The sequence below is a fragment of the Takifugu flavidus genome, chromosome 21 (genome assembly GCF_003711565.1).
Source record: "Takifugu flavidus isolate HTHZ2018 chromosome 21, ASM371156v2, whole genome shotgun sequence".
Taxonomy (NCBI): Eukaryota; Metazoa; Chordata; class Actinopteri; order Tetraodontiformes; family Tetraodontidae; genus Takifugu; species Takifugu flavidus.
In genome coordinates this window covers 1,623,777-1,638,547 of record NC_079540.1, presented here as the reverse complement: position 1 = coordinate 1,638,547, position 14,771 = coordinate 1,623,777, and the positions used below count along the sequence as shown (strand labels likewise).

Genomic DNA, 14,771 nt, shown 5'->3' with positions numbered 1-14,771 from the left:
AGCAAAGGAAGTAGTGGTCAAGGAAACAAAGGATAGAGACCCAAATGTCCCATTTTGTCTTTATTTAAATAACAAAATGGACATCCTACACATAACACATAATGAAAGTTTACAATACAAAATCTACAAAATCATAGTGACAAAGTCTTTTGTTGTTCAGCAGGTAACGGTACAGTATAAATGGACACAATACTGAGTTTTGTTTTCCTTTTAATTCACTTACATTTGGCACTTGACCACAAGATGCTACTGAAGTTAGGGATTGTTTGAGGAACATCGGATCATCTGCTGCAGAAACCAGAAGATTAACGATTTCCTCCGCGAAGTTGCCGTCCGTGTGTAGACCAAGACGATTTTGCTTGTTAAAAATATCTCTATAAAGTGGGTCCAATTAAATTTGGAGATGAAACAAACCTCTAATTCACTGGTGTGTGCAACGGGAGCTGCCTAGCTTCCTGTGAAATGTCAGTGGTGGAACGAGGCCTACGGGTAGCCTCTCTCTGTCGCCGTGGATACGCAGCAAATGTGTGGTCCTCTCCTTGTCACCCCTCCATCATAAATACGAGTGAGTATTCTGTACAATGTTCTTTCATATTTGTCAAGTAAAAGAAAATAACATTCTTCACATTCCAATAACTTAAATACATTTGTCATTTTTTATCAATGCAGCGAAACAATGCAGTTATCAGAGTGAAAGAAAATAAAAGTTCATTCTATATATTCATATATATTCATAAAAACGTCTACGTTTTTTTTGCTGATAAACTTGAACAATTGTTGAAAGAAAAATGAAAAAAAGTCACAGCTCCACTTCCATCAAGCTCTCGCTGGAAACTGATGCTAAAGTCGTTTTTAAAACAGAATATTCCCCTTCATTTAGAAATCCGCGCCAGTTTGTTTTACCGTCACAAAGCTCCGAAAGAGACATAAAAACAGTTGAAACAAACGCCCCAGATCTTCAGAGCTGGGATCCGCGGGTCGGCTTTTCTTCCAGTGTCAAGTTAATTCTAATACTTCTCAAAGACCCGTCCCTCGATCAACTCGGTTAACAGAACAAACTGGACATTCCCTTTAGGAATAATGCGCTAAAAGAATGAAAAGAAACAGCAAACTTGGATTTCGCCTCAAGTCGGTTGAATTGTCCACATTGTCAAAAAGTCCTTGCTGGGATGTCGGTCCTTTGATTTGTGTACCGTGGGAACGGGAGGTGGTTTCTGTGCTGCCCCAGCGTGGAGACGCGTGAGCGGCGTGTCGGGTAAAGTGTCTAACAGGATGAAGACGTCGTGCTTTGGTATTAAAGTAGGTATGTTAGCATGTCAGCTAGGTGGCGGATTTACCTCTACGGCCCAACCGATCAAACGCCGACAATCTTAGGTGGGTCGGATTATTATTTTTTTTTAAAACAAATTGTTAAAACTTGTCAGCCTGTGATGGGAAATGTCACGTGTCCACTTTCCTACTGGCCAGCACTGCTGGGGTCGCACTGAAGCAGCCGGACGATGGAGGGGTCGCTCTTCGCTCCTTCCACGAATTCTTCAAGAGACAGTTTACCTGAGAGAGAGAAAGTCACATTTATAGGCAACAAATCCACTGTGTAACATTTGGCAGCACCTAGTGGTGAGAATACAGAATGCAGGCCCAGGCTAGCAACATATAGGTGGATGTTCTCCATCTCCCAGGTTGTAGAACTCTTCTCATCAGCTTGAAATAGGTCAACTGGACTTCCTCGTGGTCTCTAGATGTTCCCTCTAAGAGGCTCCACCAGTTCTTCAGTGGAGATGGAAGAGATCTTAGAGGAACCACAAGGAAGTCTAGGGGACCCATTTCAAGCTGAAGGGAAGAGTTTGTGTATTCCCACTGATGACGTTTGTCTATACAATAATAATCAGGACTGGAATTTGAACTCAATCCAGGCTGACCAGGGTCAGTGTTCTCGTGCGCTACTGCTAAGGCCTACCGTCGCGATTTGTGTCCATCTGCCTGAAGATCTTGTCTGTGCGCTTCTCTGGTGTGGACTCATCTTCGGGCATCTTCATCACCGCGGAAACCATCTTGTAGATAGCCTGAACGGAGCAAAGGCGAGGGGTCGTCATTTTAAAAGGAAGGCGCGGGACACAAAGGTCAGAGGTCACCATCTCCATCGACACGAGTTCGTCTGGGTGGAACCACCTTTCTTTTTCCAGACCTACGAGGGCTGGAGGAGAAGGTCTGGCTTCTAAAATTACGCGGGGCTGCTTCTGGAGCGGCGGGCCATCAAAGGGTGGCGAAGCAGAGAGATATACGAGGGGAACAGCTGGTGTGGACGGCTGAGCATCTCAGCGGGAGCAGGCAATGAAGATGGCGCCATTATGGTATGCACTCTTGTAAGGAGGGAAGGAAGGAGGAAAGGAAGGAAGGAAGGTAGAGGTAAAAACCCAAAACGTACCGATACAATCTCCAGCATCTCCGCTTTGCTGATGTAGCCGTTTCCGTCCAGGTCGTACATGCTGAAAGCCCACTTTAACTTCTGGTCCAGTCGGCCTCGTGAGGTCACGCTGAGGGCGATGATGAACTCCCTGAAGTCTATGGTCCCGTCGCCGTTGGCGTCGAAGGTGCGGAAGACGTGCTCGGCGAACTTGGAGGCGTCTCCGTAAGGGAAGAAGTTGGCGTAGATCTTCTTGAACTCCTCCAGAGACAGAGCGCCGCTGGGGCAGTCCCGCAGGAAGCCCTTGTACCACTCGGTGATCTCGTGCTCGGTGAAGTCCGTGTTCTCCATCAGGTCCTGCATGACGTCGGGACGCAGCTTGCTGTTCTGTTTGCCCATGACTGACGCTTCTGTTGAGGCTGCTGATTTAAACTGAAGAGAAAAGCGAGACAGAAACAGGAAAAAAAAGCCATCAGATATCCTGCCTCTTCTAAACAAATCCAGCCTTCATGCATTTAAATAAATAAATTATCCAAACAAATATAACATCGTTGATGGGTGCGAATCCCTTCTGAGCTGATCACTGATCCCTTTTCAGATGTGGAATGTCGGAACTTTCAAAATAAAAGCTGCCTTATTGTGAACTACAATGCGGTACGATGGTGACGGTGTTCCATTGGTTCCATCTCTCCTTACGGTGGAAACGCTGGCCATCATCTCCTCGACCCCTAACAGACGACTCTACTCCAGTTGCACATCTTTTCAAACCATGCAGAGTATCAAGCTGTTAAAACGCCTCAGAGTTATGAGCACTTGAGCTATTAACATCCTGGTGCTGTAAAAGGCTCCACGAACAGCAAATTATCCTCTGTTACAGCAGGTTAAAAGGCCTTTACCCAGCTTTTACCTGCAGCTTCAATTTGCCCTTTAATATTTGACATTAGGAATTGAATCAAACGACACAACAGGAAGATGGGGTGGATCCTGTGGCCTCATTGTGCAGCTGTATTCAGGATGCAAAACCACCGTGGTTGCTACAACGCGAGACATTTAAAATGTGGCGCACATACTGCTGAAAACCCCAACGCATGCAGATATGTGAGCGCACTGCAGATGCGTCTTCCATTTCCTGCAGGAACTGTGATGCCAATGATACCGCCACGCGCTCGCACATCCTCTGTACCATCGGCCAAAGTTATTTTCTGACGAGAGCCCTGGAATAAAACCTACAGAAAGCACGTTAGATAACAGCAAACTCCAAACTGACAAATCCGAGAGAGCGATAGAGGCTGGAATCTCCCCGGGCGTCGGCATTGAAAGTGAACGCTTGAACACTTAATGGTGGGGGCGCTGTTCTTTATCTAACCCTTTAGGTAATATCCTTAATGCTTTCTCCATCAGAACGCTCTTCCAACGCAACCCAAGAGAGGCTATTCAAAGCTTAGCAGGGGATAATGACAGAAGTGTCAGGTCAAGCCGGAGTCAATTATAGCGTAGTTACAGTAGCTGTTCAAGAAGCAACGTGTCACTTGTCAATTGCATTTCCACTCAATGGGCCGATTTTATTCTACATTTGAATTAAAACATGCTGCAGGATCCTAATAAGCTCAGGGAAGAAAACGAGCTGATGCAACGTGACATCAGAAAGTTCCATATTCTTTAACCGTGTGTGCTCTATGCTGCCGTCTCTTCGATAAATGATGGCGCTAGATCAGGAGCTCAACTATAGAACACCATGCATAGCCTAAATATAAATAATACAGTGCTACTTTATTGGAAATTTCCCTCTTTGCTTAAATACACAGCTATAATTTTAATAAACCCTCTCGGAATAGACGCCAAGAGCATTTTGTAATTATTATTAAGCCTGTCACCATCTATGGTGCCACAGACCAAATCACAAGAACCCTGACTACTAAATTAGCCTGCACACAATGGCAAAAATGACACAAAAAAGGCAAAAAAAAACCCTGGGCCCGGGGGTTTCAGCACTTGTAATGACAAAAAAGATGACAGACGGGGGCAGAAAGTGGGAAGAATTAAGCATTACTGGATCAGCCAGAGGGCAAGGAAAAGATATTTCAGCCACGAAAGCGAACATTGAAAAGCAGCGCTTTAAGTTGCGCTGTTAGAAAGGGAGCGGACTGAGATTTCCCTCCACCTGTCTGAGTGTGTGGTGAATGTGGTTTTCAAGCAACGCAACCAAGACCAGCAGGAAACTGCAGGAAACATTGTAAGAATTCATTCACGGTGGCAGAATCCCCTGACACCCCCTCTAGAGTGTTGAGAAGGAGGCACACGCTAAATAAACGTGCTTTTCTAATCCCGACCCTGCAACACTAACAAAAGGTGAACGCAGAAATAAGGAGACGAGAGCTCAGATCACCAGAAGAACAAGCTATTTTAGACTCCGGCAGATCACTGCCTGCATTTAACCGCTAAGACTCTTACCTGCTGCTGGCAGGTCTTTGATGCTACGTTACATAACTGAGGCTTTGTGGAGTGGACAGGTCACATGGGCGAGTAAAGTGGCCCCTATCTGGGCGGGTTAACGCAGGTGAATGGGCTGGCTCTCACCTTTGGAGGGCTATCAGAGTCAAGAACTACCGATGTCAGAGCGCGCACACATCAGCCCTCACCAAACAGCCCCTGCCCCTTCGTACACGTGACCTGGCCGCAACATCGCCACAATGAGAGGTCCTCCACGTTGGCTTGTTCACGTCTTCAGCCCACGGCTGGTTTATTCTCCCGACAGAGGGGGTATTTGTTCACTCCCCAACTGTCTCCTTGGATACGTTAGATGCCTAAAGGTGACTCTTCTTCTCTTGAGTATTTGTATTCTGCTTATGTGCCAGTTATCACCACGGCCGCTCCCTGGTCTGAAGCTTCTCTGCACACCAGGTTCTTCCAGATTTAGAACTCAAGAATCAACTGGATTAAATCCAGGATAAAAAAAGGAGGCAGACAATTGTTCACACACACACACACACTCACACACAGCTCTTTTAGATGCATGCACCAAAATCAAAAAAGGCATTTCCTACACGCCGAGGTCACAGTGTTTGACAAATTAGTGTTAAAAAACTTTTTTTTTTGGCAAATGGAGCAAATTCAATTCTAAAAACGCATTCGGAACCTTTAGTTATTGAAGTAAAGCGGCAGTGCTTTCCTTAAAACGATGAGAGAGGGAATTTTCTGACCACTTTTATGCAAAGATAGAGCAAATTACTCTGAACAGGAATTAATTGAATAGATTTACAGATTGCTCAGTTGGTGTGTTCACAAAATAACAGAAAAATCAAGCAATTAAGCGCGGGCCCAGCTTTCCGTACCAAGGCTCTCCACGTGAAACTCCTTCTGGAACATCTCGCAGCTCACTTATGCAACAGTTAGACAGATCCATTTATATCCTGCAGGTAAATCTCAACCTAATCCAGGAGCAGCAAGAGCAAAGCAGCAGAGACCCCAATCTCTCACTCACACACAATATTAACGGCGGCGCCTTTTGCCTAAGACGAACGCAACCAACCAGGGCGGGAAACGCCACACACTCCCACCCGTGCAGTAGTCACTAATATTGCTACATGAGACGCTCCAGGAACCCATGAATTGATCACACGGGGTTAACAAAAACACAAAGCCTGAATCCATTTCATCAGAATAAAATGGTAAAATATCTAACAAGGGCCTGTGCTGCACGCTGGGCTTCATTCATTACCTATTAGACCCCAAACATGGTGGGTTTGTATCCCGCCCCCCTCTGGGGCCTCGCAACCACGAACCCATCCAAGAAAACAGCAACGGGAGACATTTATATCAGAAGACGACTTTATGGAAGCCAGGTTGTGACATGCAGCAGAAACTGGTCACGGGACGCTGTAGCGGCCACGCTCACATTACAAGGATCGCGACAAGCGCTGCTCAGCGGCGCGTGTTTATCGGCTCCATGTGACTGTAACTTTATCTGCCGTGTCATCCTCCACCGGTCCGACCCTCAGTTCTATGGAAAGCGATGTCCTCAGCAAGCGCACGAAACCCAGAACGGCTCCAGTGAAAGAAGGCAGTCGCCATCGTGGGTTTTCCCGTGCGTCAAAACTAAAGCAAAAGCAAAACACGAGACTGTGGCGCAACTTTAAAAGGGAAATCTGGTTTGTGTTTGTCTTCCAGAGGCTTGATGGCAGTTTAAACAATTATCCAAATGACACAAGAATCCTGAGATACGTCCAAGAAACATTTAGTTCTTTACATAAAAGAAGACTTTCTGCTTTTCTCTGTATTATGGAGCCTATCAACCCCTCTCTGCTGGACAAAAGCAATATTGTTTGATGAAATTAAAATAAACCATCTCCAAGAATGAGTGTTTCCTGTGGTCTTTATCGTTTCAAAAGAAAGAAGCAAATTATTGGTGAGAAACAGAAAGATAGAGCACATAAACCCCTAATTCTCCTTTTCTGAAGGAGAATCATTTTCCCCACATCTGAATGTTGCTTGAACTCGTCTGTCCTTTAGAGACGCCTGCAGGACCGACGGAATCGCTGCGTGACCTCCCACCGTCGGCACTGCAGGGAAAACACAAGAGTCAGGACAGAGAGGAGCCGTTTATGAGGGAGAAAATGAGAACAAGATGAAAAAAACAACAAGTGCACGAAGTCAGATGGGGAGAGCTGCAGATGAGACTCGGCGGGGGGGTGGGGGGACCTGCAGGAGTGCCACTCCTCGCACACTCATGCTGATGGCTGCTATTTACTCCGGACAGCATATCTAAAAATGCCCCTCTTACAACGGCCTGTTGTAAAGACAAAGGCTGCAAAGATGGAAACGTCAATCCGGCTGATGGCTGAACAACGGCCACCCTCTGCTGCTGAGATCTGCTGCACAGCACGGCGAACGCCAGCGCTCCACCGGGCACATTAACCCTGCGATGGGAGACGCTTATTGTTTCCCCTGCGGTTTCTGCTCATTCTCACTTACTGCCCACAGTCTGCTTCCTCCACTTGTAGTCCTAATCCGGGGCCCGAGAACAGACTGCAGCCAGATTTGCAGCCAATTTTCGCATTTTGGGCCAAAACAAATCGGTGTGACGCCGACGCCAACGGAAATAGAAACATCTGTGCAAATTTAGCGTGCATTTGCAAGGATTCGGCATTTGGGGAAGTGTTTGCAGACATGCTGTCGTGACACCAAGGGGGCTATTATACGAACTCCACCCTTTTGCCCACAGCGCCTGGAGTCTGGCTGCCATGCCTGATAGATGGGAAGGCAGCCTATTCCACTTACAATGTATATATGTATACATTTGGAAGAGTTCTAAAGATAGCAGCAACATAAAATAACACTTTCTGTTGGGCCAAATCAGCCTCTCGGTTCCTGTTTCGAACTTTCCAGCCAAGGTCACCGGCAGTTCGACCCTGGAAGCGCCTCATCATCCGGTGACTCAAAACACTGTAGTTTGTAGTTGACATGCGCGGACTAAAGAAACACACCATGTCTTTTTTTCTTAATTTTCAAATAAATGCCAGACCAAAGAGCATGCTGGGAAAACAGAACCAAGCGACTGAAGACCTGGAGATGTTAACTGGCAGATGTCGAGATGATGAAAACAACAGTTGCATTTCCTAAAAACAGCAAAAGACATGAATAATGAAGCTGGAAAGTCAATTAGATGACTCAGAGGTGATTGCAATGATTCAAAATCAGCAAACCAACTCAAAGTCCAGCGTTTGCAAGCGTCTGAGATCAATGCCCTGAAACGTGCAAGTGTATGAGTTGACAAATGCACATGACTGTAGAATAACATGGGCCTCCATTCACATTACTGGACACGGAGCGATGTTATAAAAACACTGTCTACTTCCGCTCTGCTGCAGTAATCCAGTGATTGACTGATGTGTATTTGCTGAAATGGGATACTCTGCTTCCCTGGGCTTTGTGTGGAGGCAAAAACTCCTCTCTGCACTTCCCGTCATCGCTCAGGCTACTATAAAAACGGTATTGGCAGAGACAGTGAACGCATCACCGGCTCCTCAACAGAAAAAGAAACCACAGGGTTTGTTTGTTTGTTTTAAATAAATAAATCTAATTATATCTTTATCCCTCCCTAGCTTCGCCCAAAACGGCTCCAGGACAAAGTTGTGGAAGAAGTGCTTGTATATTCAACAGACTAATAAGGGTTTGTAACAGCTTCGAACCGTGAACTCACCTCACCTGAGCGGCGAAAAACACCAAAAAGTAGCAGGAAGCTGACAGACGGGAAGGAGGGGCGGACAAACAGCAGCAACAACTTGTCTCGCTTTGAAATGACCGTGGAAGTCTCTCTAATAGTCCATTCCTTCGCGGCAGCAAACGAACAGGAAAAGTTTGGGAGCAACAGGCAGGCGGAGCCGGACTCTCTCGGCTGGCTCTCTGACTCCAAGCTTCTCGTCTAAGCCTCCGCTCAGACCCTGCTTAGCTCTGCAGTCTCTCGGCGTGACGTCAGATCCACGGATCACGTGGTGCAGCGGCGGCCAATGGGAAGCTTCGTTGTCTTGGCAACAGGAGCCCGGCACCTGGAGGGCGATTAGTATGTGAAGTTGAACACCTAAGTTTGTTATAATGAGTTACATCATGGATATACAATAATAATATGGACAGGACAATGACGAGTGGCCACGTGGTATTAAAGGGTGTTAAAGTATTATATTTTAATTTGAAATATTTCTGAACATTTGGCTACGCAGACTGCACGTGGGTTGTCAATATGTAGATACAAGCCTGTAAATATATATTTACTTTGTTCATTTATTTTTTTCCCTCAACACTTTTTCTTTTTTAAATTTATCTTGTATGCACAAGTGTGACTAAAGTGAATAGTTACTCCTCTTTAGGCAGTAAGGATTCATGTTTATTTATGCACAAATCCTGAATATTCTTCAGCCTCTAATAAATCACGCTTTCCACCATGGGTTTTCAAGGCTCAGAGAAAAGCAGATGTGGTAAATTAATGTGCAAAATACATTATTGATGCCTGCAATGCAATGGAATAAATGTATTATTGTTTTATTTTTATGCAGTCGATTCCAGGTATAAGTGATTTCTAATGTATTCTAATTAATTTATGCATGACTTTCTCCACCTAATGGAGATCAGCAGTAACAACTGTGATTCGATTGTTGTGACTGTACAGGTGTTCCCATGAAGGCACATTGGAAGCCATGCTTTCCCTAAGATGATTAGTGAAAGTCAAAGACATGGGGCTTATTCAGGCGCTGTTCCAGAGAGCATTTTTTAATGGCCTTATAAAGTACACCGACAACCCCTGTCTTATATTGACTCAGCAAAATCCCGACCGTGTTAATAGATCCTCTGCATTCCTAAACACAATAATGCATGTGTAGAAAACATTTTATCGACATATATTCTGATTTATCCCTCCATTTGTATTTAGTGAACTGGAGTTTCTGAGTGCAAACAGCAATTTTTAAGACTTTTGTGGAGACACAACTATGCATTTATGTGCATATGCATATATATATTACTTTAAGCAATGCCTATAAAGATGTGATGAATAAATATCAGCATAATTAACATACATTAATTTTATTAGGCCTGTGGCATGAATTGTTGATGCATCCTTGGACTTTCTTTGCATCCCTATATAGAATACGCTGATGTATTTCAGAATATTACATGAAGACCAGGATAAGACAGACTCTGATGTTTTGTGTTTAATAAAGATCATTTTTCCTCTGCTCAGAAATGAGAGCTCTTTGAAGAGATTCACCCTTGGAGAGAGTCACTGAGCACCATGAAGCAAGATCTGCAAGGGCTGACTAATAGGTTTGCATAAGACTGATCTTATTGGCTATGAAGAGCAATCCCCAAAACACACACACACACACACACACACGCACAGAGGGAGACCTGGCCTGCCACAGTTCAAAAAAAGAGAAGCTTTGAATTCAGAGGCACCTTCTAAATTAGCAAGACCCATGGCTCTACACGGGCACCGTCATTAGGTAACTGAGGCTTTAGAGATGAGGATAAGTAGATGGCGCTGGTTGGAGAAGTCGGCGCTGAGCACTGACAGCCTCTTGTCACTGATTATGTGTTACCTAAGTGGAGGGAGCTACTGTAACCTTGTGCTGCTCTGAACTCTGCAGGGAGTGCAGCCAAAGGGTTAAGGTGACTTGAGTTCTCTCGCAGTCGTCCCAGGCTCAGGGTGCCACCTCATTTAAAGGCAAACAATATGCTGTCCCCCACAGATCACCCATTTCTCAGATGCTTTTTCTGATCTTTGTCAGTCCTGTTAGTGTATAACCAAACAGTAATGTGTTGTGCACCTCTACAAATGTAAAGAGGCAACGCACAAGCGCATCAAGTCGACCCGTGCGTCATCAGCAGCAGGCAAGAGCTTGGACTTACTGGATTACCAAGCAGATGAACTTATTCTCAACCAGGACATTGTGAACTGCTGCAGCCTGGGTAGGTATAGGTGTTAACAACTGTGCACACGCACGTGAGGTTGCCTGAAATCATCTGAACGTCCCACGGATTTAATCCTTGAGTTGTTGAGTCACTGCACATACCAGCTTGATGCCACAGAGTCTAAGTCGCAAATAAATTGTGGCTTTACAGAGAGTTTCAATGATCCACCGCCTCTGTGTTGCACAGTGGCACCATTGTGTCAACCCTCACCTGTCTGCAAACACAGGTGTTCTGTCAATATTGATAATATTTTGCTATTTTGATATCCACAGGCAAAGATGAGACTCAATTTCATGATTCAGCACTTTGCTGAAATTCCTCCTGCTGATCGATGTGTGCAACAGGTGAAATTTACTTAAACTTCCCTGGAGAGCTGGATTAATCTTAATTAAAGGTTAAATGATTCCTGGCTATCGAGTTAAAGACAGAGGGGATGTTGGGACATGGAGAGGTCATTCTGTGTCGTGAGAAGGTGAAGAGGATCAGGGGGAGCTGTAAAGAACATATACATTAATGTGGGGAGATAAGAATGCAAGTGAAGAGAAAAGCCGCTTCGTGATTTCCAAGACAGGATGTTTAAAATGAAAATAGGATAGATCAATAATAATAAAAACACAAAAGCCCATGAGGGGTCATTACTAACTTTTGACTTCACTTCATATTATTCTGAAATTATTGTCTTGAGTTTAAAATTTTAAGGAGATGGGCCCCTGTACATTTGCAGACATTAGTTCAGACACGACCAAAGAAGTTTGGTTCTCCCTGTGTGTGTGTGTGGGTGTGTGTGTGTGTGTGTGTGTGTGCGCACATTTTATTGCTGTTTATATGTTCTTAATTATTGCTTTTTGATATTACTTATTTATCCTCAATTAATACAATACATATACATATTATACACTGGCGTTTCTCTGTTTGATATCCGTCAATCAATCACTGCTCATTGAATTCTTCCGTGTCAATAAAGCTTTAGTGGAAAAAGCGGCTCGCGCTGAGGTCAAAGGATTCGATCAAAAAAATGGCGAAGGATTGTTTTGAGTGGACATTCATTTGAACATAGATGCAAACCTGTGATTTTTGTGCTGTTGTTGAAAAGAGAAGGACATCCGCAAGATGTAATATTGTTGCTGTACTATGCGTGTTGTGGTAAATGTTGGGCATTGCATAAACTAGTTGGTCATCGCTAGTGTTGGCAGCTAAGCTAACTGCTATGCTAACTAGTCCAGCCTGCTGCTGTGCACTATCTTTATGTCATGTTGGGGAAGTATGTGAACTTTGTTTGCCCGCCCCTCTTCTGTTTATGCATTAACTAATACTTCACCGCTTCTGCTGCATTTTACCCACTCTGAAAAGTTCAGGAGAATTCGAGGGTTGGAAAGATTGTGTGAGAGCAGGTGAGAAGTCTACGTGGTTGTGAGTGTACTATTTCGCAGCAAGATATATTAAATATAACTTTATCTTTTTGTTCAGTGCATGCAAAGTTAACTCATTATGGACTTTGCACTAGTTGTTATTATGGGATGACTGTCATCCTGGGCTGATGTGTAATTATTACAGCAGGGATTTTTTAAATTATAAAACTGACAGTGTGATTAATCTGCCTGCCAGAATGCAAAGCCTCTGTCTTTCTCAGTGCATCAGAAGTCTGTGGGCTCCCGCACAGACAAACTTGTTACTTAAACTGGGAAAAGTACAGAAATATGTAAACTGTCAGCTACAACACAGCAAGGTAATGTGCATTTGGAATTTCAGCATTTTGCATTTTATCAGGAGCCATTATCAAGAATGCACGTACTCACAAATAATCACACTGGATTATCTATTAACCCACTAATCCATTATTTAATTTTATTTCAACCCTGTCCTTGTGTCAAAAGTATTATTTGTGTGTAAAACAAATAATTACTTTCTGCAAAGTCAACATAATAATTATGCACCAAAGGCTGAGTTACCATTTTTAAAGCAGTCGTAGCGTTGACACAGACCATTTTGCGAAAACTTTTTCATTACATCTCGCAGACAATGGAGAACAAGCCGTGGGCTCTCATCTCAGAGATTGGTGCACTGGGTTACCCTGAAGAATTAATTGACATCATGATGAAACGCTTCCATGTCGTTTCCCACAAAGACTTCCTTCAGAACTTGCAGCTGTACAGCCCAAAAGTCCAGGTCTTGTTTTGCTGGAACAACAGCCCTGCGGTCGAGCCTTCGCTGCTCCGTCTGCTTCCCTCTCTGAAGGTGGTCGCCAACGGAGGGGCGGGCATCAACCACTTGGATGTGCCATACATTAACAGTCTTGGCGTGAAGGTGACCAACACGCCTGGCGTGGTGAGCAGCGCCACGGCTGACATCGCCCTGGGTCTGCTCCTGGCATCAGCGCGAGATATTGTCACATGTAAGTGTCGTCGGTAAAGAAATCCATCAATCTTTTCTAGTTTAGAGTACATTTTATACCAAATAACACCTGTATCATCACTTCTGATATCACCTTGAACGACTTGAGGATTAAGGTATTTGATCGTAGTCCATTTGATCTTTTCTTTGGGTGATTTTTAATTTGTCCCCTTGTAAAACACTGCTCTTGTAATGTAGATTGTTGCTCGTATGACTGTTTTTCATAGCTCATCAAATAGCTGTTGACCCTAACACCACCAGTCTGCCAACAAGCATGATGGGAGTTGATGTCACGGGGTCAACTATGGGCATCGTTGGAATGGGCAACATCGGGTATAAAATTGCTCAACGAGGAAGAGGATTTGAGATGAAGATCCTTTATTACAACCGGAGAAGGAGGTAAGGCATCCCTTGAATGTTTTTATTTACTCTCTCTCTCCCTATATATATATTTTTATTATGTGTTTTAAAGAAGAATAATGATGCTTTATTAATCCCCCCAGAGCTGTGTATTAGGATACATGCTGTAGACATTTAACACACAAACATGAAGCCTCTTTAGCTGCTGGACCTTTTGAGCTCCCACCACCAAAAACGTCAGCCCACCTCAATGCCGAAACCCGGGATCGAACCAGGGACCTTTAGATCTTCAGTCTAACGCTCTCCCAACTGAGCTATTTCGGCATGTTGGGACCCTCTAGGGTGGGATTGAGGGTGATATAGGGACTGTAGGTTGAGCATTCTCTTTCCTGTTTTAGGAATGTTAAAGAGGAGCAGGCAGTCGGAGCCAGATACTGCCAGAGTCTGGATGAGCTGCTGAAAGACTCTGATTTTGTGGTTCTGGCAGTGAACCTGACCCCAGAAACTACAGGTCTGATCGGGCACAGGGAGCTGTCCCTCATGAGATCCACAGCCACACTGGTCAACATCAGCAGAGGTGAAAGCTGTGTCCCACTGCCTCCAAGAAACCGTTTAGTCAACATTTGAAGTCACTGTTTTTTTTCCCATCATGCATCAGGTCAGGTGGTAGATCAGGACGCTTTAGTCGACGCCCTCCGGTCAGGAACCATCCGTGGCGCCGCTTTAGATGTGACTCATCCTGAACCGTTACCAAGGTGGGACCGCACAATTCCATGGTTATTAGTGATCTCAGTAATGATTGTTGATCGGTGTCAGAGCAACACGTAACTTCTGACACTATATTCATCTTCCCAGATCCAACACAGAAAAAAACACTGATGCAGTTTTTGATTTTGGCTCCTGATCTGTCTCTTGTTGCAGGGACCATCCTCTCCTCAGCCTTCCTAATGTGGTCATCACCACCCATATCGGTACCAACACCATGAATACCTGTCACAGGATGGTAGAAAGCATGATTAACAATTCTCTGGCTGTACTGACTGGCCGACCTATTCCCAATGAAGTCAGAGCCCAGTGACTCCGCTGACGTGACCTCATCTGTCCAGATTGTTGCTCGGGCTTTTATGTGGACCTGAGTTTGACTTGGTCGATC

The 14,771-nt window shown here is 44.6% G+C and overlaps 2 protein-coding genes and 1 non-coding gene across 10 annotated transcripts; 1 reads left to right on the top strand and 2 right to left on the bottom strand.

The window, feature by feature from the left end:
• Window positions 1-47: 47 nt before the first annotated feature.
• Window positions 48-8,885, bottom strand: LOC130518198 (neurocalcin-delta B). 2 transcript variants are annotated; one of them, XM_057020610.1, is made up of 4 exons: window positions 8,609-8,885; window positions 2,426-2,836; window positions 1,958-2,063; window positions 48-1,551 (listed from the first exon to the last, which is right to left on the bottom strand). In XM_057020610.1, exons 2-4 carry the CDS (start codon window positions 2,801-2,803, stop codon window positions 1,457-1,459), a joined length of 579 nt encoding a protein of 192 aa, XP_056876590.1. In that variant the 5' UTR covers window positions 2,804-2,836; window positions 8,609-8,885; the 3' UTR covers window positions 48-1,456. The 2 variants fall into 2 exon arrangements, with proteins under 2 accessions (XP_056876590.1, XP_056876589.1); XM_057020609.1 differs by having other exon boundaries at window positions 8,604-8,884.
• A 2,973-nt stretch (window positions 8,886-11,858) lies between these two features.
• zgc:136493 (uncharacterized protein LOC692276 homolog) lies at window positions 11,859-14,753 on the top strand. Of its 7 annotated transcripts, none has more exons than XM_057020280.1 (8): window positions 11,862-12,128; window positions 12,218-12,258; window positions 12,473-12,593; window positions 12,884-13,259; window positions 13,486-13,657; window positions 14,017-14,195; window positions 14,282-14,373; window positions 14,540-14,557. In XM_057020280.1, the coding sequence occupies exons 1-7, from the start codon at window positions 12,075-12,077 to the stop codon at window positions 14,359-14,361; spliced, it is 1,023 nt and encodes a 340-aa protein (XP_056876260.1). In that variant the 5' UTR covers window positions 11,862-12,074; the 3' UTR covers window positions 14,362-14,373; window positions 14,540-14,557. The 7 variants fall into 7 exon arrangements, with proteins under 7 accessions (XP_056876263.1, XP_056876260.1, XP_056876258.1 ...); XM_057020278.1 differs by having other exon boundaries at window positions 11,863-12,128; window positions 14,277-14,373; window positions 14,540-14,752; XM_057020279.1 differs by lacking the exon at window positions 14,540-14,557 and adding an exon at window positions 14,474-14,537 and having other exon boundaries at window positions 11,863-12,128; window positions 14,277-14,373.
• Window positions 13,870-13,942, bottom strand: trnaf-gaa (transfer RNA phenylalanine (anticodon GAA)). Its single transcript has one exon. It is a non-coding gene; the product is annotated as a tRNA-Phe (tRNA).
• Window positions 14,754-14,771: the final 18 nt, after the last annotated feature.

What these genes read in the sequence shown, in the direction of transcription:
- LOC130518198 (XM_057020610.1), bottom strand. Translation starts at nt 2,803, where the DNA reads ATGGGCAAACAGAACAGCAAGCTGCGTCCCGACGTCATGCAGGACCTG. An exon ending in AGATGCTGGAGATTGTATCG is followed by an intron (nt 2,064 to 2,425) that starts GTACGTTTTGGG and finishes TGCTCCGTTCAG; the next exon opens with GCTATCTACAAGATGGTTTC. An exon ending in GATGGACACAAATCGCGACG is followed by an intron (nt 1,552 to 1,957) that starts GTAGGCCTTAGC and finishes TCTCTCTCTCAG; the next exon opens with GTAAACTGTCTCTTGAAGAA.
- zgc:136493 (XM_057020278.1), top strand. Translation starts at nt 12,075, where the DNA reads ATGCTAACTAGTCCAGCCTGCTGCTGTGCACTATCTTTATGTCATGTT. An exon ending in GTCAGCTACAACACAGCAAG is followed by an intron (nt 12,594 to 12,883) that starts GTAATGTGCATT and finishes TACATCTCGCAG; the next exon opens with ACAATGGAGAACAAGCCGTG. An exon ending in ACTGGTCAACATCAGCAGAG is followed by an intron (nt 14,196 to 14,276) that starts GTGAAAGCTGTG and finishes ATCATGCATCAG; the next exon opens with GTCAGGTGGTAGATCAGGAC.